The 24,785-nt window shown below is 43.2% G+C and overlaps 1 protein-coding gene across 5 annotated transcripts in view; it reads left to right on the top strand.

Moving 5' to 3' along the window:
- PRRT3 (proline rich transmembrane protein 3) overlaps positions 1–24,785 on the top strand; it is a 52,145-nt gene that overhangs the window by 4,290 nt on the left and 23,070 nt on the right. For 3 of the 5 annotated variants that reach the window (XM_075574412.1, XM_075574416.1, XM_075574411.1), the window contains exon 2: positions 21,424–23,056. In XM_075574412.1, the coding sequence (XP_075430527.1) occupies positions 21,511–23,056 (1,546 nt within the window). In that variant the 5' untranslated portion in view covers positions 21,424–21,510. Of the gene's footprint in view, positions 1–9,432; positions 9,724–18,911; positions 19,116–21,423; positions 23,057–24,785 lie in introns of those variants that run through there. The other 2 variants (XM_075574413.1, XM_075574414.1) reach the window with 2 other exon arrangements.

Raw genomic sequence — 24,785 nt, 5'->3', positions numbered from 1 at the left:
GGGGGGAAAAAGGGCCTTGTACTTTGAATATAAACTTTAAATGTAAGTTCAATGGTTTCACTTACTATGATTGTCACGATGACATCAACTTTTATCAACACATTTATATTTCTGGGTACTTGATTGAACAGAACAAGTTGCAAAATGAATTGTGATTTATTTCCTTAATAGACAAACACACGACATCTGCAGAATACACTTAAAACCACACTCACTGGGATCAGGAAACAAAATAAATTGTCCTTGGAACGAAAGAAATTGTCCTTTGCTTGCCAGTGCAAGAAATGCAGCCTTGGTTTTAAAAGTCCTGTGGTTATGTGGTTGTTAACCCCTTCACTCCTGGACTGGTTGCTGCTGTACTGGAACAAAGTCTTGCATCTTTACATCATGGATTAAAATTCAGGAATCACACACTGGGAATAATTGGGAAGCCACATTTATAGACTGCCCAAAGCTATCTTTAACATGTGGATCCAATCCCCTCGTGGGAACAAAAAAAACCACGAATAGCCAAGTGACCCACAGTTCCTAAGACCGGTCCAAAGGGCTGTCCGGTGGGCAGGGCGCATGGGTCAGGTTGACGCCCATGCCACTTAGCATACCTGGGCTACACCCATTTCTTGGGGCCACTGTGTCTGGTCTCTGACTCCAAGGTGTCACTAGCCTGACATCTGCTGTGCATCAGTATGCCAGTATTGTATACATTATGGGCCTCTGGGTCTTGTCATAATTGACACTCTTTTAGACAGGGGGACTCTAAATCTGTGGCAGCCTTTTGAGGCTCCATCATAAAAATAATTACAACCCTTTGAGGCTTGGTCATAAAAATACCGAAGCTCCTTCACCCATATCACAGCTGGAGGTCCAAGTAATCCCTGCTTGGACTTACAAAAAAAATACATCCTGCCTTACATTTAAGATCTGCTATCATGTGTTGGTTAGAGGGTATGGCAAGCAATGCATCTTGTCTTTTACCCTCGCAGACATGGAATGGCCTGCAAATGGGGAATAAAAATGGCGGGGACCGGGCAACAACAGTAATGCATGGCAAATCAGGTATTAACCCTTTCCTCCCCGTCACAATGATCATCTGCCTTAACATCTTCATTGACAAAGTGGCCAGAAATGGGCATCCATTAAACATGGTATCACCAATATTGTCAGCCTAGTTCCATGTTATCGTGAGATTATACTTCATCACCTATTTTGCATTGAAAAGGCCCCATTATTCTGAGCCACAAAGCAGTGGAACCCTTGTACTATTTTAAAACTTCATGTTGAGATTGATGCCTGTTCAATATAGTGGGAAGAGGCGTTAGCGCAGTCAACAATGTATCAACTTCCATTGGTGAATAAAAGGGATTATCATATTGGCAGCAGAGTACCAGTAGTATCTTCAATGTCCCTTAAACTATGAATGTAACAATGGTTCAGCTTTAAACTTCAGACAATAGTACGGCTCCAGTCAACTGCATCTTGGACATCCAAATTGGCCAGGTGGTAACTGCCCGCTGTGCAATAACTTCTCACGGACATATAACAAATACATCTTACTGCATTTTTTTGACATGGTCATTTTACATTGTGAATGTCCTTAGCGTCAGCTTTGGGGCTTTCAGTGGGAATCGCGGCATGTGGTATTGACACTGTCAATACATGATGCAAACTTGTGTTATCCTAGGCACACATTCCACTCGTTGTTTGTTTATGTAAGTGTCTCTGTGCCCATTCATGTCTACGCCTGATCCCAGAAAGTTTTTGAAGTTGACACCCACAAAAGTCTGACTTAGAACTCGAGAACAGGAACCATGCCCACTCAGTTTTAGTTAACCCTGTCCGTGCTGGGGGCCCTGCAATACTATACCAGCATATATGAATAAGGGGGCGTAACTCTGTGTTAAAGAACCGACCATCGAAGCAAACGAGTTCAAAACCCAGTCAAATATTGCGTCATCTTGGGCAAGTGACTTTATCTCCTGGCGGAAGAAAAAAAATAGAATGTAAGCGCCTTGGGGTAGAGAGTAATTGTGCCTGTGTTGTTTAAATATGTCTATTGTTTGTACTCACTATTTGCGATATAAAATGAGTAATTATTATATTCTTCCGTGCACAGAATATGTAAAGAATTAAATAAGTTACATTGGTTTTTAAGAGGCAGTCCAAGCTGCACTTTAAAAAATAAACTAAAAAAAAAAGCCTTTTCTGTTTTAATATATGCAGCTTTTGATTATCATTTATTGAAAATGAATTACCTAAGCAGCCGATTGATTCATTCTCTTGTGATCGATCAGCAAGAGATCCTGTTTGCCAGGGTTTATTAAATGGCTGCCTTTCAGTTTCAGATCTTGCACTGCTCTGCTAAAGCAGAGGTGGGCAACCTATTTTACAATGTAGCCGCAGGTGTGGCGAATGAGAAGTGCAAATCGCCACACCACGCTTTCCGTTTACTTGCGTCACTACAAATTTTAGCTCCCATAAAAAATAACAGTTCAAGGTCGGGTCTAGACTCCAACTGAAGGCACAGGGGGGTATTGGATGGCTGTGTTGCGTCAATGACTCATTCAGAAAGCGGAAACCAGCACACGCCGTCAGGAAAAAGTTTATTTCACTGTGGGAGCTGGCAAACTCATCCGCCACACTTTCATGGCCAATTCGCCACGTGGCGATTGGCGACAGGGTTGCCCAACTCGGTGCTAAAGCCTGCTATAGAAATCAAAGGATGCTCAGTATATTAAAACTCATGAAAAATGGCATTAAGAGTTGAATTATTTTTTTAAAATGTAGTATTATCTAACACTACAGAACTGAACAAACAAAACAAAAAAAACACAGGTAGGATATTGCATGGATTTCTCCTTTTAAATGAGCATCAGCTCCTAAAACAAATGCTTTTTCTACCTGCTTCCCAACATACTTACCTCTGAAATGAGAAGATCTACTGTTTTACAAATGGTCCTTGTCTGTTCCCCTATTCCAGCGAAATAAACATTGTGATAGCCACATCTGGCCACCCAAATATACAGAGGAAAAATATATCAACACTTATTCTTTATTGCATGTCTTACTGTACGTACAGTATCTAGTGATCTGAGAGGATTCTGAGAAACTTTCAGGAACTCATGTGCTCCCTGTATGGAACCGGCAATTCTCCATACTTCAGAAATTCATGTTTGTTCAGGCTGGATCTGCTGTTCTCTTGTATCACTTAATATCATCATCATATCATATCTGCTGCAATTAGTAAGTGTGAAATCTCCAAACGACTCGGGAGCTGACTAACGAACACTTAGACAGGGTGGCGGCAATCAACACTCCCTAACCTTATGCTCACATGCTGTATTAAACTGCACACCCAGTTGTTACTTAATAGACATGTGTGTGTATATATATATATATATATATATATATATATATATATATATATATATATATATATATATATATATATATCATGTTTGTTGTTATTTGTAAATCCATTGTAATATAAGGAGTGTGCACAGACCTCCAATACACTGTTAAAAGGCTTCCTCTATTTATTGCTGTCAGTGAATCATTAAAACTTGGCACTGTCAGTTGGACAAGTAAACTATGTCAAAACTACTCTGTCTATGGTAGATGTGTTCATTTGCATGTCATTACCCAGAATCCCTGTCTGAGGTTTAATTCCTGTATGTTGTGAACTGTGGGTGAATGAAGCAGGTTTGGGGGCTCTATAGAAGACATATGAAGTTCTTATTTTCTAAAAGTTCATCACTTCCCTATTAGCAATGTAGCAAATATAATGCACATATGCTACATAAAAAAAGCCTCAATCCAGTAATGATGCAACCGCTGACCCCCAAAGACGTCATAGGAAACCCAAAGCGGACCTGTGCCGCAAATGTCAGTACAGGTGGAACAGACATCTAATTCATGGGTATGTGTCACTGGCAATTAACTGGGTGATGGCTTTGGGGCAAACCACTAATCCAAGTATGACTCAATGTAAGGGTTACGCATCTATTTAATGTCATGGTACCAATAAATAAAGATACCAGCATCATGAAACTGCTTGTTGCTAAATTAACCAGGAACGTTACCTAGTGTCCTATATATGTGTGTGGATGGACGCACATCAGACTTGTCTGGAGCAGCCCAAAGAAGATGCATTAACCCCTTTGCTACCAGAACAATGTGTTACATTAAAAAACCCTCTGATACTAAGGGTATTTTTTGCCTCTATCTATTATGACTATTTATTTTTCATTGTTTTAGCTCGGATCAATTTGTGACAAATATATAAGATACTGATGATATTCAGGCAAATTTGACATTGATACAGTTACAATTTTTCTTTCTTTGCACATTATGTTGAACTGTTATTTTTTTGTGGAAAAATGAAAATTCTTCTACAAGAAGTTATCTCTTCCACATCACTCTTTCAACTCCTGCCATAGGGAGAAAAAAAATGTAAAGTATTACATATACATATGAGAAAGGAAAGGTGTACAGGGATTTACCAAATAAGTAAACTTGGGAAGGATGTTGATCCAGGGAGTAATCTGATTGCCAATATTTGGAGTCAGGAAGGAATTTATTTTTCCCCTTATGAGACAGCATTAGATGTTATGTCACTGGGGTTTGTGTTTGCTTCCTGTGCATCAATATACTGTAAGTACAAATATAGGATAAAGTATCTGTCTAAATTTAGCACAGGTTGAACTTGATGGACGCATGTCTTTTTTCAACCTCATCTACTATGTAACTATGTAACTATGTGACATACAGTAGGCAGTAATACCATCCTAAGACTCAATCTCCTCTTTATATGAGGTAAGGATTCAGCATGTAAAGGCAGGTCCCGCAAGGGGATTTTCCAGGCGTGTACATACAGCATGTATACAAAGACATGGGTGATCTGCATGTGAACTCTCCCCCTCCCCCCCATGGTAAGGTTTTTATTTCTATAATGTAGTAAGGGAAAGGGTGTCTACAGAATAAAGAGGGGGGTTGGGGACAGGGGTTGGAGGGGGGTACAGAGTTAGGTTACAGGCAGGGGACACCGGCTATAGGATTAACATGCATAATATATTACTTCAACATTGTATCTCACATAGTTTGGAAGATAAAGTCTTACTAGGACAATATAGATGACAGTGGAAGGGGTTACCTCATCTCTTCCACCCCCAGAATCCTCCTTTTCTTTTGTTTGGATATATTCACATGGATGCCTTATCCAAAGAAGGGTGTTTCTCCTTCACTACCCATGTGTCCCGAATTGTGGAAAACCTGTCAGTAGAATCCTTTAGCCAGGCAGTCAGTTTCTCGAGGCTCATAATGTGCCATACCTTATTCATTGTCATGCTCATTTTAGGGACGGGACCTTTCCATTCCGCTGTCACAACGAACCCAGTGGTCAGGATTACATGGTTTATCGGTTTTCCCAGTCTGTAGTTAGTGTGTGCCACTTTTTTATATAAAAGGGCCATTCAGGCAGAGGGGCTGCATTAGTTTTTGATGCATACTACGTAGAGACATAAGAAAATGCAGATGAAAGAGGGGCTAAGCTTACTTAGAACATGAGATAGGCAAAAAAAAAATGTGTGCACATTTGGATCCACCTGGAATCCAGCAGTTCCTTTGATCCGCTGATTACTCTCCAAAAGTGAAATGCTCAATTGCAGTTTTTTTCCCCCAGAGGTAATGAAAAATCCATTCTGGGATGAATCTTTGACAATCGGGAGAGAGATGATATATATATATATATATATATATATATATATATATATATATATATATATATATATATATATATATATATATATATATATATATATATATATATATATATATATATATATATATATATATATATATATATATATATATATATATATATATATATATATAATCTAACTGGCAACTGCTACTAAAAATAAATATATATATCCTCTCAAGCGTCCCTCCAAATAGATTAGGGACACATTCCTCTGCAATGGTGTCAGATCCAACAGGGCTAGAACCCACAACCACTACTTTTCTAGGCTACAGCTCTAAGAGTGTGAGCTAAACCAGCTGATGGGTTGCAGTGCACACTGTCTACTAACAGCATACCTCCCAGGGATATCTATTTTGTTGATTGTATTTGTAACCTTGAAAGCACTTCAAGCACAAAGTAATAAGATGTACTGAGGGCTAGGAGTCCTGTTGGATCTGACACCATTGCAGTCATTAGATTGGTGCCTTAGGCTTACTGTCAACTGTATGTAGTTGGTATGGAAATATTTTTAGGAAGTGTGGGACGGGACTCCTTTAAATATACTTTGCATAGCCATTAGCATATTGCTTAGGTGTGCGCCTTTTTCAAATATATCTATAAAGTACACCTAGTTTGGCATAGGTTGTGGATGTCAGGGTATCAATGTGCAACCCAAATGTTAAATAGGAGTCAAACCACATACCCAGATATTTAAAACTAGTGACAGGGGCTAGGATGGTATTAGAGTTGGTTCTGATCTGTAGCTACATCATTGGTAGCTTTAGGAATTTCCATAGACCCAATACATCCTTATACCTCTCTGTCCCATTAACCTTTACACCCCTCTCCCCCCCCCCCCTGCCGCCAGACTCATTACCCCCTTATTCCCCCTCCAGGACCACCTAATACCCTGCTAGGCCCATTAACTCCTTATACCCCCCTAGGTCCATTCCCGCTTACACCCCTTCCAGCACTTCCTAATACTCCTCCCCCCAGGTCCATTAACTCCTTATATCCCCTCCAGGCCCATTACCCCCTTAAACCTCTTCCCCAGGCCCATTACCCCTTTATGTCCCCTCCAGGCCTATTACCTCCTTATACCCACTCCTGCACCCCCCCCCCCCCCATGCTGCTCATACCTGCTTTTTCCTCCTCCCCTGGCCCAGACCTTCTACTTACGTCCAGCCCCCTCCAATGTGCTGGGGGGGGGGGGGCTGCTTCTGATATTTGTCCTGGGCCCTATGATTTCTGTTGGCAGCCTTGCTGTTGATTACAGTATGAGTAAGAGTGTGGGTCTTCGTCATTGAGTGTCGCTAAAGGGTTGGAGATCCAGTCAGGTTTTAGCCCTCATTTTGCAGATGAGATGCTTTGCACTGCAGCTAATGCCAAGTAATCCAAATGGGATCCACATCTCAGCCCCCACTTGAAATTTAATAGTCTCTACACATACACTTTGCAAACACAAAAGGTGAACAAAGCATCAACGTAAATACATTTAGTAGAGAGGGACGCTACAACAACTCATAATGCTAATATTTACTATGCAATGCTACACCTTTCCAGAGGGCAGTGCATAGCATTGCTTTCTTTCTGCCTTAGAAACTATAAGAAGACGATTTATGGTACCAATAGATGGACATGTTGTTCAATAGTTACCCAGTATGTGTATAGAGCAGCTCTGCCAATAATATCTGTTAGAGATTCTTAAATTCAGGCAATTAACGATGGCAAGAACCTTTATATATATATATATAATCAAAAAATAAATAAATAGATGATACCATTCTGTGGCTAACGAAATTCTTTTATTTGTGCGAGCTTTCGAGATACACTGATCTCTTCTTCCGGTGATGTTACAATGAATGAAGCAAGCAAAAGGTATACTTAACAACAGTGTCTATTGGAATGTTATCTGTGCTGGTCCTTCCCCCCTGGTGTGGATGTTTTATGGCTAGAGGTGTCAAAAGGTTGCTGAAAGCAAGTGATGTAAGAGTGTGTGTGTGTATCAGTGTGAATAAAAATGAATGGAGAGCCCACAGTATATACAGTGCTTTACAAAAGGTGTGTGTGGAGTGGGAGTGGATATAAATGGTGTGGGTGGGTGTGGAAATGTGAGAGATAGTGGCACAACTAAAAGTGTGTGTGGATACTTAGTGGTCCCTATTGGTGTATAGGGATGGAAAAACAATATATATATTTAATATATATAAAATATATATATATATATGGATTGTATTATTATTACCATGTATTTGTAATATTCCGCAGTGCGGGACAAGGCCTACTGTAAGCTCTCATGAGCCCTCATTACCTTTTGATTCTGTTTGTGCATGTTTGCCCTTGCCACGGGAGACCAAAATTCTTCCACGGGATCGAGGCACCAGACAGGACAACGCATTTCAACAAAGAGTATTTATTGTGGCCGGAGCAACAAGCACAGCACAAATCACAAGCAGAGCGTACACTCAATTATCAGTGAACCAAAAAACATAAGGGGGGTGGGGAGGGGACTCTGGCTGCACAAGCACTTGTTGATCACACAGTGACATCACACAGTGACATCACACTATATATAGGGAGCAGCCAGAGGAAATCAAACCCCTCCCAAGCCTTACTTTAAAAATAAATTTCAAACACGTATGTATAGGTGTTAGATAGAGGGGGGGGGGGGGGGGAGGTTTTAATTACCCAGATGAGACCCCTTAAACATGTCACTGGAATTAGTTCACTTGTCCTAGGAGGGACTGGAGAACCACTCACAGGAAGCGCAGGCTCTGAGACTAAATTACATTGTCGGAACAGAGATGCAGCATAAATAAGCACATTTCCCAGTGTAGTAGTCGGTCATTGCAGGCAGCACATCCTCTTGGAGAGGTTCTATGTTACACGTGTGTGTGTGCAGCACGAGGGCAGTGAATACCGCCATTGTTCTTTTTTTCTGGTGCTTCTCTCTCTCCTGGAACTGTCTAACGTCTGTGTAACCACAGATATGTTGTGAGTTTTATGTCAAAGAAAACGTGAAGCAATTCTGGGGCAACAATTCCCCCCTCCCCTTCTCCCCCCCCTCTCCCCACCCCATGTATGAAAGAAAGAAAAAAAAAATATATAGACTTCACCCATAAATAAAATTCCAAGCTGCCTTGTTTTAAGTAAGTTTTTTGGCTTAATCCATTGTAACATCGCCCAAAGAAGAGATCACTGTATCTCGAAAGCTCGCACAAGTAAAAGCATTTAGTTAGCCACAGAACGGTATAGACTATTTGTTTTTTATTTTATATATATAAAAATATATATATATACACACACACACCATATTTATATATACCATTGTTTCTTACATATAGATATGTCATTACTGTAACAGACAGGTATCCATGATTTCCACGAGCCAGATTTTCAAATCTTTTAGCCTACAGTAAATAATCACAGCATACGTATCAAAGAATACAATCCTACCTATTTCAATGGGGACTTTTTTTTTTAATTTGATTTATATATATTGCAGGTATTTTGCCCCAGAACGGACCCACTTTTGCCTTTATACAGAAACCCCCCTTGTTTTTTTTTGTTTTTTTTTTAACATCACTATTTCTCTGCAATGGAAACCCGCTGGAGGGTTCGGCAGTGCAGGATTAATGATAGAAGGGTAAAGCAAACACAGATTACATTCTTAGTTAGAAAACCCCAGAGCCTTGCCGGAGAGCTGAGAGCGAAATGCATCCGCTCGGTGAGCACTGGATCTGCCAAACCGGGTTCTATTAGCTCAGTCTGAGTATCCCAAGCAGCAGCAGCATGCTTTTAGCACAGAGAAAGATGCTGTGTCTGACAAATCGCAGGGACGCTGCCAAGGTGAGCTCAGCATCGGCTGCCTGATGGGGGTCCGTGGGCCGGCATGGGACACACATGTGCGCAGCAGACAGCTGCTTCTGAAACGCTGCAGTGAAACATTCGGGGCCTTTAGAGAACGCTGCCAGCTCTGCAGACACGTAAGTGGCTGGGCACGGGTTGAACACCTGCTGCCATTAACCCATTCAATGCTGGGGGGATTGTAATGCTTTGCTGCGTGACGTTTTACAAGCTGCTCCAGCACGGCACGGGTCTAGGACAGTGTTTTATCCTTTTTTTGGGCTAAGGAACCCATAATTATATATAATTCGGCAGAACCCCAACCCTCTCTAATAGCGCGTCTGAGATCAGATGCATTGTAAGAAACCCCAACCCTCTCTAATAGCGCGTCTGAGATCAGATGCATTGTAAGGAACCCCGACCCTCTCTAATAGCGCGTCTGAGATCAGATGCATTGTAAGGAACCCCAACCCTCTCTAATAGTGCCTCTGAGATCAGATGCATTGTACGGAACCCCAACCCTCTCTAATAGCGCATCTGAGATCAGATGCATTGTAAGGAACCCCAACCCTCTCTAATAGCCCGTCTGAGATCAGATGCACTGTAAGGAACCCCAACCCTCTCTAATAGCACGTCTGAGATCAGATGCATTGTAAGGAACCCCAACCCTCTCTAATAGCGTGTCTGAGATCAGATGCATTGTAAGGAACCCCAACCGTCTCTAATAGCGCGTCTGAGATTAGGAGCATTGCATAGAACCCCAACCCTCTCTAATAGCGCGTCTGAGATCTGATGCATTGTAAGGAACCCCAACCCTCTCTAATAGCGCGTCTGAGATCAGACGCATTGTAAGGAACCCCAACCCTCTCTAATAGCGCGTCTGAGATCAGACGCATTGTAAATTCTTCTGTATTTGCTACAATTTTCAAATGACTTGAAAATGGCAGGGAACCCTTTAGGGATGTCCGGCGAACCCAAGGGCTCCTAGAAACCCCTGGCGAAAAACACTGGTCTAGGATTTTGCTTGGACTTTAAATTCGTACTTTTAGCAGCTCAGTACATTTCGGTTAATATCTCATTGCTTTTTTTTTACACTCCTTGGTTGGCATTTAGCTGTGCAATGCGTGGCAGCCCTCCAGCATGACAGGGATTAAAATATGCAGCATTTCTGTAGTCTGTTCTGATTTAGCTTGCTTGTGTTTTTTCAGTAGCTACAGTGGGCAAATATGACTTATATAGAAATAGAGCAGAATGAAGGGATGGTCACATCTGTGACTGCGTTCATACAGCCTTCGTCCGCACTGAGGCGTGTGTGACATTACCCGCGTGAAGCGGGTGCGTTTTCAGCACATGGTAGATACGCCGTCAGGGGGAGTGTCATGGGGCATGTCTGTGACGTCACGGAGCTGGTTCGCCCTCATTGAGCGAACCGCTCACGTGACCTGCCCGTCGCTCCGAGAAATCAGTTTCAACTGATTCCTCGTGCAACGCGCGCCCCCTCCTGCTGTCGCCCGCGCGGTCTGTGGGCGCAATCATTGTCATAAGGCAATGTAATCGCGCCTCACGCGGACGCCTCCGCGCGGTCTGCGGGCGCAATCAATGCCTTAAGGTAAGGTCTTCAGCAGCATGGACGACGCCTTTGCCAGACTTGGCAGGCACAGGCGTTGCAGTTCACTGCAGGGACACAGCTCACAGCATTGCAACGCTACATCATCTAGTGACATTGGCAATGACAAACTGCATATAAATGAACGGGAGATGGATCTATAGGGGATGAGAGCTGCAGGGAGGGAGGTTCAAGGAGATTGCAGGCTTGCTAACTGACCCTGACACAGCACTGTTTGCAGTCCAATCCTATGAGTACTGCAGGAGAAAACTGTCACAGAGAAGCATACACTGCAGCTGGGATGTATCATGTGTAGGATGCTGATCATGGTATCTGTGCTTCCAGCTCTATGGGGGCGCACGTTCTCATTCACATCCAATCAAAGTGTCATTTGGGACTGATGAAGGTGACTGTGTTATGTGTGGCTGAGTTACTATTATTTATTCCAGCAAACATTATGTGTAGTGGTTAAATGGAGCAATAGAATATACTTAACTTTTGGCTGCACCTCTTTGGTACCCGAGGGGTTAATGCACTTATGATAATCGTCTAAATAAAGGGGGTTTGTTCTTAATATTTTTTCCCGTTGGCTAGCAACATTTAAACCGGAATCCCATAAATTGGTGTTAACTGCCGAAAATGTATCAGACGAAAAGCATTTTGCAAATAGGACACGAGACCGGTAGAAAAGGAAGGAATAGGCAATAGTTATCCGGTTAGAGGACATAAGACAGGGTCGGATTTATTGTAGGGAAGGGTGGGACATGGACATTGTCTCCCTGCTTCAGTTTTAGCAGTGCCATGTTTCAGACACCCCAAAAATAAATGTGCTGCAATTCAAATCAATCAGCAGAATATTTGCCGGCTGGTCAAGAAGGAGCCGAAGGATTATCTCAGGAGTAATGCCACAGCCTTTGAAGTGGTTGAACACGGTTGAAATACTAGTGTCAGGTCGGTTTGTGACCTTTTGGCAAGTCACTCAGTCGCCCTGTGCCTTCGGCACCAGAATTCGATTGTAAGCTCTGTAGTGCAGGGACTTCTTGTGTCCACACAAATTCTATGTAGAGCATTGGATAAAACATATTAAGAACATTTGCTCCCAGCAATTTCAACTGAAGGACAACAGGAGATCTGAGACTCCATCACACCTGATGGGAAGACATATTCTCCAAGGCGCTTTAGACTACAAGTCATTTTTCTTCCTTTGGAGGCATGGCCTTGTGTATCTGTAGAGAAGAGATTTATCATTGGCATACATCAAAACACGGCAAGTGGGGTGTGCAGATCAGATTTCACGCTCAACGGGCTGCACAGGGGACCTGTGGAATGTCTCTGCTGCCCTGGTAACTTTGTAGCTTGAAGTCTTTGTGTGCAGAGTCTTGGTGTTTGAATGTGGGATACTTCAGTGGAGGTCGGAGATTGGGAGATAAGGTGAAGCCCACCGGATAGACAAGTAGCCATATTTCCCAGAATCCCATTAGTGTACATTAAAGGGCCAGGCCCTCGGCTTTGCTGGGCCCAAGGCGGCATGCTGGCAGCAGGGCCCTCCTTGTAAAAAGAAAAAAGCGGGACTTACTTAGACAAGCAGCCCTCCTCCGGCAGCGTCAAGGCGTCATGTGACGGCACGTTGCCATGGCAACGCGGCACCATATGACGACGCTGCAGGAGGTGGCCCGCTGCGGAGAAGGTAAAAGCGTGCGCACACGACCACACCACACCCCGCACTCACCTCTCTGCCGGTGCGGGGGCCCCAAGCACTTTCTCCTTTCCCTCCTCCTATCAGTGCCGGGTTCCAACTTCTGACCGGAAGGGGGAGCTGGAGAAGGGTAGAGGAGGGCCACGCTGCCTCCTCCAGCTCGCTGAAAGTTGGATCCAGGCGCCGACAGGAGGGAGAGGAGGGAGCACGGGGCCCAAGGCGGCCGCCTCCCCCGCCCTAAGGCCGGCTCTAGTTTAGGAAGATTGGTAGTGAATCTACAGTGAGATTGTATATTCCCCAAATCATCTGGTTAAATGAACATATTATTTCTTCCTTAGCAGAGTGACACCTTTATTTAATGATGTCTCAACCCGTGTAGTTATAAATCACCCAGTTTTAATTTAGATGATGCCACTTTTATAGAGCAATGGAATTACATTTTAAACAATAGCTCATTTGCGTTTATGAGACTTTTAGCTGCCTATAGTCACTAGAACTGGGGTGACCAACTCAACTCCAGGGGGGGACTAGGCTGACCAAATCCAGTCCAAGGGGGGGACTGGGCTGACCAACTCCAGTCCAGGGGGGGACTGGGGTGACCAGATCCAGTACATGGGGATGACTAACTCCAGTTCACGGAGTGACTGGGGTGATCAGATCCAGCAGGGATATCCTGAAAACCTGACCTGCTGTACTGGCGTTGGCCACCCCTGCCCTAGAATAAGACCCTTTAGAGACTGGAAAGTGAAATTGGTAATCTACAAGAACGATTGGAACTATTTAGGGAATTAGCAGGTTTCGGGGTTTTATATGAGAATGCAATTGAATAAGACAGACAGGGAGCTGGTCATTAACTATCAGTTGGCCTTTTAAAGCATCACGCCTATCTTACTTTTGTTCAGCTGCCCCTCTTGGCGCCTAGGCGAGGGGCCACCATGACCAGGGGGCAAGACTCCTCCTCGCCACTCGGTGTCCCTGACCGCTCTCCATCACGCAGGCGCGAGCCGGGGATGACATGGCCAGGGGGGTGGGCAGGGGAGGAGCCGGAGGGGGATTTAAAGCACAGCCGGGAGCAAGCGCGCTCAATCTGCTCCCGGCTGCCACGTGTTATATTGGGTACTGGGTAACGAGGGGACCAGCCTCCCTGGTCATGTAAATGAACACTAAAAAGACATTTCCTTAAGGCCTCGTTCAGGGTGCCAGAGGCAGGAGTTGGAGGGAGGGCGTTCGGGAGGGCGTTTTGTCTGCTGGGCGATGTGTGTTCATCCCCAGCAGACGTTTTCAGGAGTTGGGGAGGGGGCGGGGCTACAGACGGGAGCTTAGGGATCCAAGTTGCAGTCATGAAATCATTCTCAAGAATGATTTTATTGGCTGACGAGGTCCCTGTGACGCTGCTGCAGCTTCAAAAAATGATTTTTTCGTTTATTGAAACTGTAGCCAGCGTCACCTCCGGGCTTCGGAGACAGGGCAGCTGCTACCCTGACAACCAGTATTCAATTTGAATACTTTGTGTCCCACGGCAGCTCGCACGGCAGCACGCCCTCCCTCCGAAGCCTGCACCCTGAACTAGGCCTAAGTCTAAATTTGAAAGTATCCCAACAATAGGACTCCAAGATATTTTCAACAAACAGCACTAATCTCAGAAGAAAGTGATTTTTTTTTTTAAATGATAGTTATTCCAAGGGAAACATTTTAGAATCCATTCATCTTTTAATTGATACAGAGATAAAGGTATTTATTTTAAAAATAATCTTCATGTAGAAGATAGAAAAAGCCCTCATGGAATTAATCAGTCAGCAGTGATCAGCCAGTCAGACAAGGGAAGGGTTTGTCATTCAGAATATGAAGGACTATTTGGCTGAAGCTCTTCGCTTACTGAATGGTGACAGCCCCTCTCAGGCAATCGGTACTGAATAAGAATCATATTGTACATTTCTAGCCGATATAGAAGCTTCTAAACAGGTCAGGTTTTTAGGATATCCCAGCATCAGCACAGATGGCTCATTCAGAGGTTCAGTTGAATACTGAGCCTCTGATTGAGCCATCTGTGCTGAAGCAGGTACTGATTTAGCCACCTGTGCTGAAGCTGGGATATGCTGAAAACCTGACCTGTTGGGGGGGGGGGGGGGGGCATGAGAACTGGAGGTGAGCACTCCTGCCCTAATTAACAGACACAAACGTTCTGCAGGGAGCAAGCAGCAGCTGATACTGTACATCTCATATGCACTGACCTTAACCTTGATTTAAGACCATGTTGGACCTGAAACGTTGCTGCTGTCTCCGACCTGTTCCCGTCAATAAATTGAAGACCTTTTTGCAAGCAATCTTGTCAGCAGTGTTCTAATTAACTTTTTACGACATACTCAGAATCCATGGATACTTGTTTGGAACTTTGTGTTACAGCCGATAAAAGTAGCACTGCCTGCAACGTTTCTTAAGGGAGAAGACAGCCTGAGCTATCTCTTGACCACCTGTGGTCAGTATACTAAATGGATAAATAACATCACATTTTGCCAATTTCAAAGGATCAGAAGGCCCTGGAGCAGGGGCGGGCAACTGCAGTCCTCAAGGGCCACCAACAGGTCAGGTTTTCAGGATATCCCTGCTTAAGCACAGGTGGTGATTTAAAAGCATAAAAAAAAACATGTACTGTAGGAGAAAATTCTGTTAAAAAGCAGAATTTTAGGAAGAAAGAAGAAATCATTCTCCTTTATCACTACTTTTAATATCGGATCTTTTAAAATAAAATAAAAAATATCATTGTTAAGAAAAATTGGAAAATTTAATACAAATTATTATATTCTCGGCACCTTTCACCCTGAAAAGCCACAATGTATCTACAGACCATGCAGCTAATCTTAACGAATGGTCTCTGCCACAGTTTTAAAGAAAGCGTGTCTCCCTCCCACACCATCCCACTTCTTGTAACAAATATGTGATGAACACTTACAATTTAAATCAGATGTCACTGGGCGGACTGTCGCTGGGAAACAATGTATCAGTTGCAGGTCTAAGCACATAGTATATCTTTTGGAGTGTCCGGTCAAGCGGCCGGTATGTGGCCTGCACCGAGAGACCCCTAAGGACTTCCACCGTGGGATATATTGAGAAAGGCCTATAAGCAGCCGGTTAGGACATATGCTCGTGGCAGTTGTGCCACTACCAAATCTCCACCGGTGTTTAGCCACCAGTTATCTCGCTGCCGGGAGATCTCTCTGCCCTAATCCCATACCCTAAAACCCTTTACCCTAATCCCCTACCCAAAAACCTTAACCCCTTACCCTTATCTCCTACCCTAAAAACCTAACCCCTAATCCTGTACCCTAAAACCCCTTACCCTAATCCCCTGCCCTAAAAAACCCTTACCCTAATTACCTTACCCCAAAACCTTAACCCTTTACCCTAATCTCCTACCCTAAAAACCTAAACCCTAATTCCCTACCCTATAATCCCTTTACCCTAATCCCCTACCCTAAAACTCCTTACCTTAAAACCCCCATACTTAACCCCTACCCTAACCTCTAAAACCCCTTAAATTAACTTACCTTATTGGTGTAGCAGCTGGCGGCTGAGTGTCCAGCGGCCGAGGGGTTGCAGCGTAGGGTCCCCCCTGTGCGTGTTCTGCTCTTTTTATTTAAAAATAAAGAACTGTTTTTCTACAGTTAAATCATACTTTTCTCAGTCTCTAGCTTCTGAGGTTAACATGGTATAGACTGCACTAGGCTCTGGAGAAAAATTCATTTTAACCTCCCAGACAATTAAAGAGGCAATTTAATATATGCAGCATTTGATTACCTTTATTGAAAACTAATGACCTAAGCTGCTGATCGATTTGTGCTCCCAGTGATCGGTCAGCAAAGTTCCTGCTCCCCAGGGTTCACTAAATGGCTGCCTTTCAGTTTCAATCAATCCTTCAGTCAGTGCAACTCAACAGCTACAATGTATTTTTAAATTACTAAGGTAACATTATCTATTGTTACAGTTTGCAGCTCAAACTGCTGGGAATATTGGCAACAACTTATCACAAGCAGGAAAGTGTTGCAAAGATCTTGCACTGCTGGGGAGGTGGGTTAAAACCTGCTACAGAAAGCAAAGGATGCTCAGTATGTTAAAACGCATTCAGGATGGCATTAAAGTTGAATTAAACAAATAGTAAGAATGTAGTACGTATTATCTAATACTACAGAACTGATTTATTGGAGAAAAAACACACGTAGGATATTGCACGGATTTCTCCTTTAATATTTCAAAAGCTTTGGGAACAGAGCGTCAGTTTTAAAAAATAAAATAAACACACGTTTGGAAAGGGCTAGGGTAATTCTCTTAAAAGTAAGCAAAACAATAACATGAAAAATTAATGGCAATCAGCCCATTAGGGCCCAACAACCTCTAATTAGTAATAATAGGGAGCCGTGTATGGCCTTTGTAGAAGGGGTTAAACCTTCCCGGAGTATCCTTGCATGCTGAAAACCGTCTATTTACATAGCTCAAATTGTGTCTGCTGGATAATGTGGGCGCAAACATGGGGCGCGCAGTGCTACTATTGGCTGCATGCTGGGCAACAACACAAGCAGAAGATGAAACAATGAGGGTCTTTATCTCCTGCAGCCTTCTCTTCTAGCAGCAGCAGCAGCTTGGGTTCCACCAGGAAACTGCAGCCAGCCTTCGCCCCTGGGGTTGTATGCAGCTGCACTAACATGTAAGTGGGGGGGAGTCGGTATCAGAGACTGCGGATCTGAAGGGGTCGGCTTCCCAGCGCTGTACTTGTTGCATTCTGTGTGTGCTCTTGATGTTTTGGATCTGCTGTGCAGAAATAGTTTTAACTCATTCCAGAAGTTAGGCGAGTTCCTCTCTGCTTGAGGAGACCGCAATGCATTTTAAGGCTCTGGTGGGATCCACCCATGTCTCCCGGTGTCTGTGTGAAAGAATTAGTTATTGTGTTTGTATTGTATTCAGATGTTCATGTTAGTATGATCTGTAGTGAATGTGGCGTGAAGGCTTCCCCCTGCCCCCATGCCCTGGAAGATGTGAGCTTTATTCGGTGGAAGTAGCTGCAGTCTTCTCAATCACCGAATATTGAATGGAGGTCAATTTCTGGGACTCCTCAAGCTCAGTTGCGGGGTATCACATTCAAGTCAATGGCAGTTAATCCCGATCAGGGTACGATCCTCAGCATCGGAGTTTCACAAATCTGTCCCTATGTTCTTCATGTCTGTATAATAGCATTTTAGCATGTACATCCGCTAACGTGTCACCTGCAATCCTTTGAGTGTAGGCGAGGACCAGGCCTCATACCTTCTTACTAGCTTTGGGTACCCATTACCGCAGGGGTTTCCAACCTTTTTTTTGTTAAGGAACACTATGTGAAATTCTGAGCAACCCCAACCCTCTCTAATCGCGCATTTGAGATCAGATGCTCTGGAAAGAACCCCAACCCTCTCTAATAGCGCGTTTGAGATCGGACACTTTGTAAGGAACCCTAACCCTCTCTAATAGCGCGTTTGAGATCGGACACATTGTAAGGAACCCCAACCCTCTTTAATAGCACGTCTGAGATCAGATGCATTATAAATTCTTCTGCATTTGGTACAATTAGTAAAAATGTAAAATTACTTGAATATTACAGGGAACCATTTAAGGATCCCCAGGGAACCCAAGGGTTCCTAGGAACCCTGGTTGAAAAACACTGCATTACTGAAAAGCAGGTGTATATTTGTTTAGTCTCTTTGATAAAGTGATAAAGTGCCAATAAATAGAAGTTTTACTGCACTTACCTTGCCTGGGGGAGTTTTCTTCCGCTGTGCACCGCCCCCCCCCCTTTCCTGTTCTCTCTATACATTTGTTTAGCATTACAATTCCCAGATATGAGCTTTGACAACCTCATAATCAAACAAGGAGTTAGTCGGAACAAAATGCAACTATTATGGCGAGAACCAGGGCATTGCAGGCTTACTCCTGACTGATACAGAATAACCCAGCTATAGATTGTTTCAAGTCTTTACCTCTTGTGTTTTCGGTCGACATACTGGGACCAAAGAGAACAGTTGACGCCGTAAATGTGTTTCGCACATGCTTTGTCTATCTTGTCTTGGAAACGATCCCAGGTGTCCGGCGTGTTTTAATGTTAGAATCCCGTCTAAGGAATTTGACCCTGATACTTTGCAAGCAAACAATATCCTTTCTTACTGACGGCAATGAAATGGTTCTGCCTAATCTTGGACCGGCCCAAGGTAAAGGGAAACTGCCAATTGCTAGCAGGTTGATTAAAAATGTATATATTTATTTATAAAATATTTTTACCAGGAAAATACATGTGATAACATTAGAAGTTACAGTTACAAACATGTTTAAAGCAGCAATGCGTTAAAAAATATATATATATATAATTTTTTTTATTACAGGATTGAAGCAAGAGGTCTTTGAAGCTGAACTATGTTAATTTCCGTGCTTGGGCCCCTCTATTACCTGAGATAGTTACCTCCGTAGGGGGTGTGGGTATTCCTGTGAAGTTTAAATGACCAATAGGAAGCCGCAATGGATGATGTCACGGCTTCCTATTGGCCCGCATTACGCGGGTTCTCTGCCTGCAAAGATACCACCCTCCCCCCCCCCCCTACAGAGGTAAGTATCTCTGGGAGCTGGGGTTGCACGCCGCGGAAATGAACACAGTTCAGCTCCGGAGACCCCCTGCTTCAAACTTGTACTGAAAAATATATATATATATTTTTAAATGCAAAGGAACTTTGACCGGAGGTATAGTGTTCGGTAACAGAAGGGAGAGTGACTGGATTCATTCTTAAACCATGGAACCACCTCTTGAGTCAGACCTAAGGTGATAAATGTCGTATACAGTAGGGAGGCGGGGGGGAGGGGGGAGTGGGAAAATAAACTGAAATGATACTCAGATGTGGAAGAAAAGAATACGTTTCTTTTTATCTGCCTAACCTATTATAAATTCAATGGTAGGTAGATATACTTCAAAGTCTGAGTAGCTGTATTTTTCTTGGCGATTTGTAGTTTGTTTTAAAGCTGTGACACCTTTTAGGACACAAACATGAGCGTTCTTGATACATGAAATTATAGTGGACAGGTTTCTTCTTAAAGTGTAATATAGACAACAACAAAAACAGTGCACAAGGCTCATAGTGTAATAAAGTTTAGTATAAAAATATTGTATCTAAAAGGGTAAGTATTCTGCGTACATCACAAAAGATCTTTTAAGCATTTCATGTAACAAGACATGCGTTACCGCACTGGAACCGGACGAAACCAATGTCAGACGCCTTCCGGTCTCTCCGGGATGGATATTCCGACTCCTGGATAGAAACGCTCTGCTCACGGTAGGTGGCACCACGCAAGCGCGGGCACGATAAGTCCTCCTCGGCGTATGTAGGGAGCAGCAGTCCTTATGGCGGTAATCGCCGTGGAAGCAGGTGTTCGGACACAAACAACTTTCCGGTATCGTAAAACACGGCGGTGTATCTGCGAGGACACCCTCGTTACCCCGCAGCGTCACGAACTATCGTGACCGAGAGTTATCGGTAGGGTAGTCGCTATGAAACAAATGCCGGCACCAGAGGTAAAGCAGCTAATGTCTATAGAGAGTAACGCATGTCTTACGATACCGGAAAGTTGTTTGTGTCTGAACACCTGCTTCCACGGCGATTACCGCCATAAGGACTGCTGCTCCCTACATACGCCGAGGAGGACTTATCGTGCCCGCTTGTGTGGCGCCACCTACCGTGAGGAGAGCGTTTCTATCCAGGAGTCCGAATATCCGTCCCGGAGAGACCAGAAGGCGTCTGACATTGGTTTCGTCCGGTTAAAGTGCGGTACATGAAATGCTGATAAGATCCTTTGTGATGTACGCAGAATACTTACCCTTTTAGATACAATCTTTTTATACTAAACTTTATTACACTATGAGCGTTGTGCGCTTTTTTTTTTGTCTTTATTTTCCTCTAGTGCCTGAGAAGTGCTGAGCCACCTGTGATTTACAACAGCAGACGTTCTCTTATTACCTAGCAAGGTTATGTACATGTCACTGAATATGTGTTCACTTTAAATCACCTTTTTGGGGTAATTGGGATCTCAATATTTGAGTCTGTCACTTTCACAATTGTGTTTTTCTTATCCCTGAATTTATTTTTGCTGCGCACTTTTTTCTTTCCTTTTTGTAATCATTCTTCTTAAAGTGGTATGAAAAATTGAACTATTCTCTCACTAAGGGAATCTAGTGGCTCTGATCTACGAGGGAGTGATTATAAAGTAATATTCAGTCAAACGTTCCAGTTATTATTATTTGTATAAGCATTCCGTTTGCTACACATTTGTAATGGCCAAAGTTATGGCGGAGTTATCTTTGTGACCTCCGCGGTTTGTCAAGAGCCAGAGCTACGACAGAAAGAAAACATTTAACATTAGCCATGTTATCTTTTAGTATACTCTCGAGTGACAAAGAAGTTAAAATCCATGTTGCAAAGCTGCTTTGTATTTGCCGTGCTAATAATAGTAATTTTTTCTTACTTTGTTTGGCAGGTTTCCTGGGTGTATCCTTCTACGTGTAACAGGCTGTCTTAGGCCAGTGGATAAATGAGACAAGAATAACTCAACGTAGCAAAAATAATGGCTGAATCTGTACTGCTCCAGGTGTGGATCGTTCTGGCCGCTCTGGCGGTTATTGAGCCATCAACATTTGTTTCTGAATTTGACAAGACTAATGCAGAACTGACTCATGAACTTACAGAGGGCAATCCAACGAAGAATGACTCCGACGAGCCTTCTGAGAATAACTTGGAAGTCAAAAAGATGGCAGCCTCCAATGTTTTCAGATTGGAGGAAAGCATGAGTGCGGAAGATTTATACTATACAAAACCACCCTCAGCACCCGCAGTTATCCAGGGTGGGAAGGTTGCAGGAAATGTGAAGCATCCCCCAGAAAAGGGTACTGATGGATTTCTGGACAAGGAAGAGGAAAAGGTAGTGGCTGCTAATTTACAAATGTATAATGAAATGAGCCCAGTGAGCACCGTCAGGCCAGGGTTGGAAGAAACTGAAACTGGAAATAATCTTATGACCCATCCTAGTATATCTGAAATGCACGAACTGAACTCCAAAGGTAAGAGCTCCACTTCAGCTGATAAAGATAATGAATGGAGCAAATTGCAATCAATTGATGAGCGGCCTTCTTTTCACACGATGGATGTGTCTTTGAAAATGGAAAACGACATTGAAACTGTAACAATAGAAAAGAGTGGAAGAGAAATATTAAGCACTAGTCAGTCAACCATTTCCACTATTGCCCTTCTCACTACACCTAGGCCACATTTCAACACGGGGGAAGATAGACCTATCACTCAAATCCAAAAACTGCAAATAGAGAGTGGTGATGAATGGGTGACCAAAGAACTATCGAAAAACTTTGTAGAAGCTCAAGATGACTTTCTCAGCCATGGTCCAGATGGCTCTTCTGACGCCCAGAGAGGAGCAGCGGAGAATAATTTTCTTGACGATAATTTAATTCCAAAGGTACATGCAATACAGCCTTCAGAGAAATACAATGCTGCATACAGGACTACAGAGAGCTACTCAACCTTGCAAGGCAATGTTCCAGGAGGCAACGAAGTCATATCAGCAGATGTCGAATTACTTCAGGCAGATGATAAACTTGAGTATCAGAAGGATAGCAACACCATCCTGGTGGAATCCATGGAAGGTGAAAATGAAACAGTGTCTCCACACTTTTCTGCTTTCTTGCAGCCTAAGCAAACAGTTGCCCAGGTGAGTGACACACACACCCCAGCCATCGGGCCTCCAATCCACCTGTTTCCATCTACCCTGCCTCTCAAGCAAGAGTTATCCACATTGTTGCCTTCTGTTACTAAGGACAATCTTCCACATGCTACTGTGGTTCTCAGAAAACATATAACGTTAGAAGCGAAGGCAAGAACACAAATGGAGAGGGTCCAGTCTAATAAAGAAAGCTCACGGCAGACAACACAAGAATCCCTCACCGCCCAGAATGGTTTCATGGTGGAAGAGACGAATGAGGATGAGGTGGCTACCAACTTATTTCCCTACTCTACTGATAAGGCAGATTCACACGACATACTATTATCTTCCCTGCCACCTCATAAGACTCCAACACCAGCAATGCAAGTGCTTGGTAAAAGTAAGTGCAATATACATTTCACAAACTATGTCTGCATATCTTACAATTACAGCACCAAAGACCATTCTAATGAGCATAAAAATGCTGAGTAAATCTATAAATCAACAAATATTAAAGCAGTAATACTTTCAAAATCCGATGTGTTATTTTTGTTAAATAAATCAGTTAGACAGTATTAGATAATACTTACTGTATTCCCCCCCTCGCCTCCCCAACTCTTAATGCAATAAAAATTGCATTTTAATGTAATGATCATTCTTTCCTTTAGTTGCTATAGCAGGCTCTGATACACCTCTTTTTGAGTCCGGCAGTGCAAGAACGTTAGCAACAAATGATCACAAACAGGAAATGTTGCAGTGTTCCCAGCAGGAGACTGTGGCTGAGTTGAAAGCTGCCACAATAGACAACGTTACCCATAGTAATATAAGGAAATATTGTATTTGCTTTCCACTGACTGAAGGATCCCAGAGAGCAGAATATTCGCTGATTGGTCAGCAGTTTGGGTAATCAAATGCTGCATATATTAAAACAAAAAAATTTTTTTCTTCTTTAAAGTGCCACCAGGAACGCTGCTTTATGGTAGCCAAAAATTAGAAAGGGCCAGCATGCCTGAAATGTTTATTTTGTGTATTGCCAGCCCATAATGAACAATATAAATCCTTACTGTACCTTAGTCTTACGTTTTTTTTCTGCTGGGGAAAGCATTAGGGCATGACATAAGCGTGATGTAATGTAAAAAATAAGAACTTAACAATGTTTTTTTGGGTCTCCTTTCTCTAAAAACAAAAAACATAAAGGACCCAGAAAATTCCTATATTTGGAGCAGTGTGTGTAGTAATGTGTGTAGTAATGATAAGACGTAAGAGAAACACTCCTCGCTCAGCTAGGTCAGGAGTGTGCAAACTGGGGGGATGCGAGATTTTTTTTGGGGGGCGTGGGCGGTTGCAGAGGTCTCGCGCTCTTCCCCAAGGCATTTAAATGAAATGCTGGGGGATCGTGCCAGGCCTCTGCAACCTCTACTTACCGAGGTTCAGCCGTCTTCAGGACGCTTGACCATGGCAACGTGGCGTCAAATGATGCCGCCGGGTTATGTGATGTCACGGTTGCCTTGGTTACGCGGTGTCAAATTACACCCGGGTCACGTGACGTCACACAAAAGACGCCGCGCGAGGTTAGGGGGGGGGGGGGAGAGCGCAGGAACGGAGGCAGCAAGGCCGTGGGGGGGGGCGCAGCAAAATAAGTTTGCGCGCCCCTGAGCTAGGTAGTAGTTGAAAAGTATAGTAGTAGTAATGTACTGTAGAGATGGGAGAATACGCCCAAATCCGTTCCCTGGTTTTTCGCTGATGTTACCCCCAAAATCCGTTTTGCGTTGTAAAATCTGCAAACGGATAAGATACGGTACTACCATCTACCACTACCTAGCTCATTTATTAAGGACAGGTATACATCCTTCCTTATACAGTATAGCAGTACCTAGACAGGGCAGCAATACCTCACGTTACTTTTATTGTTCCTGGATGCTGGCACACTTTTAACCCTGTATATAGATTGACATTTATTTGATACTTTTTGAATTAAATCTTAATTTTTATCCCACCTCCATTACCCCATTATTTGATTGTGTGCTTTCCTCCTTAGTAACTGTATGCGTGTAGTATTGGTCATAAAGGCGTTAGTAGCAACTACATATACAAAATCTAGCACACACTCTTACAAATGTATTGGATGT

Source organism: Ascaphus truei, chromosome 17 (assembly GCF_040206685.1).
Source record: "Ascaphus truei isolate aAscTru1 chromosome 17, aAscTru1.hap1, whole genome shotgun sequence".
Classification (NCBI taxonomy): domain Eukaryota; kingdom Metazoa; phylum Chordata; class Amphibia; order Anura; family Ascaphidae; genus Ascaphus; species Ascaphus truei.
Note: the sequence above shows the minus strand (reverse complement) of the source record. Positions and strands in the feature narration are given on the sequence as shown.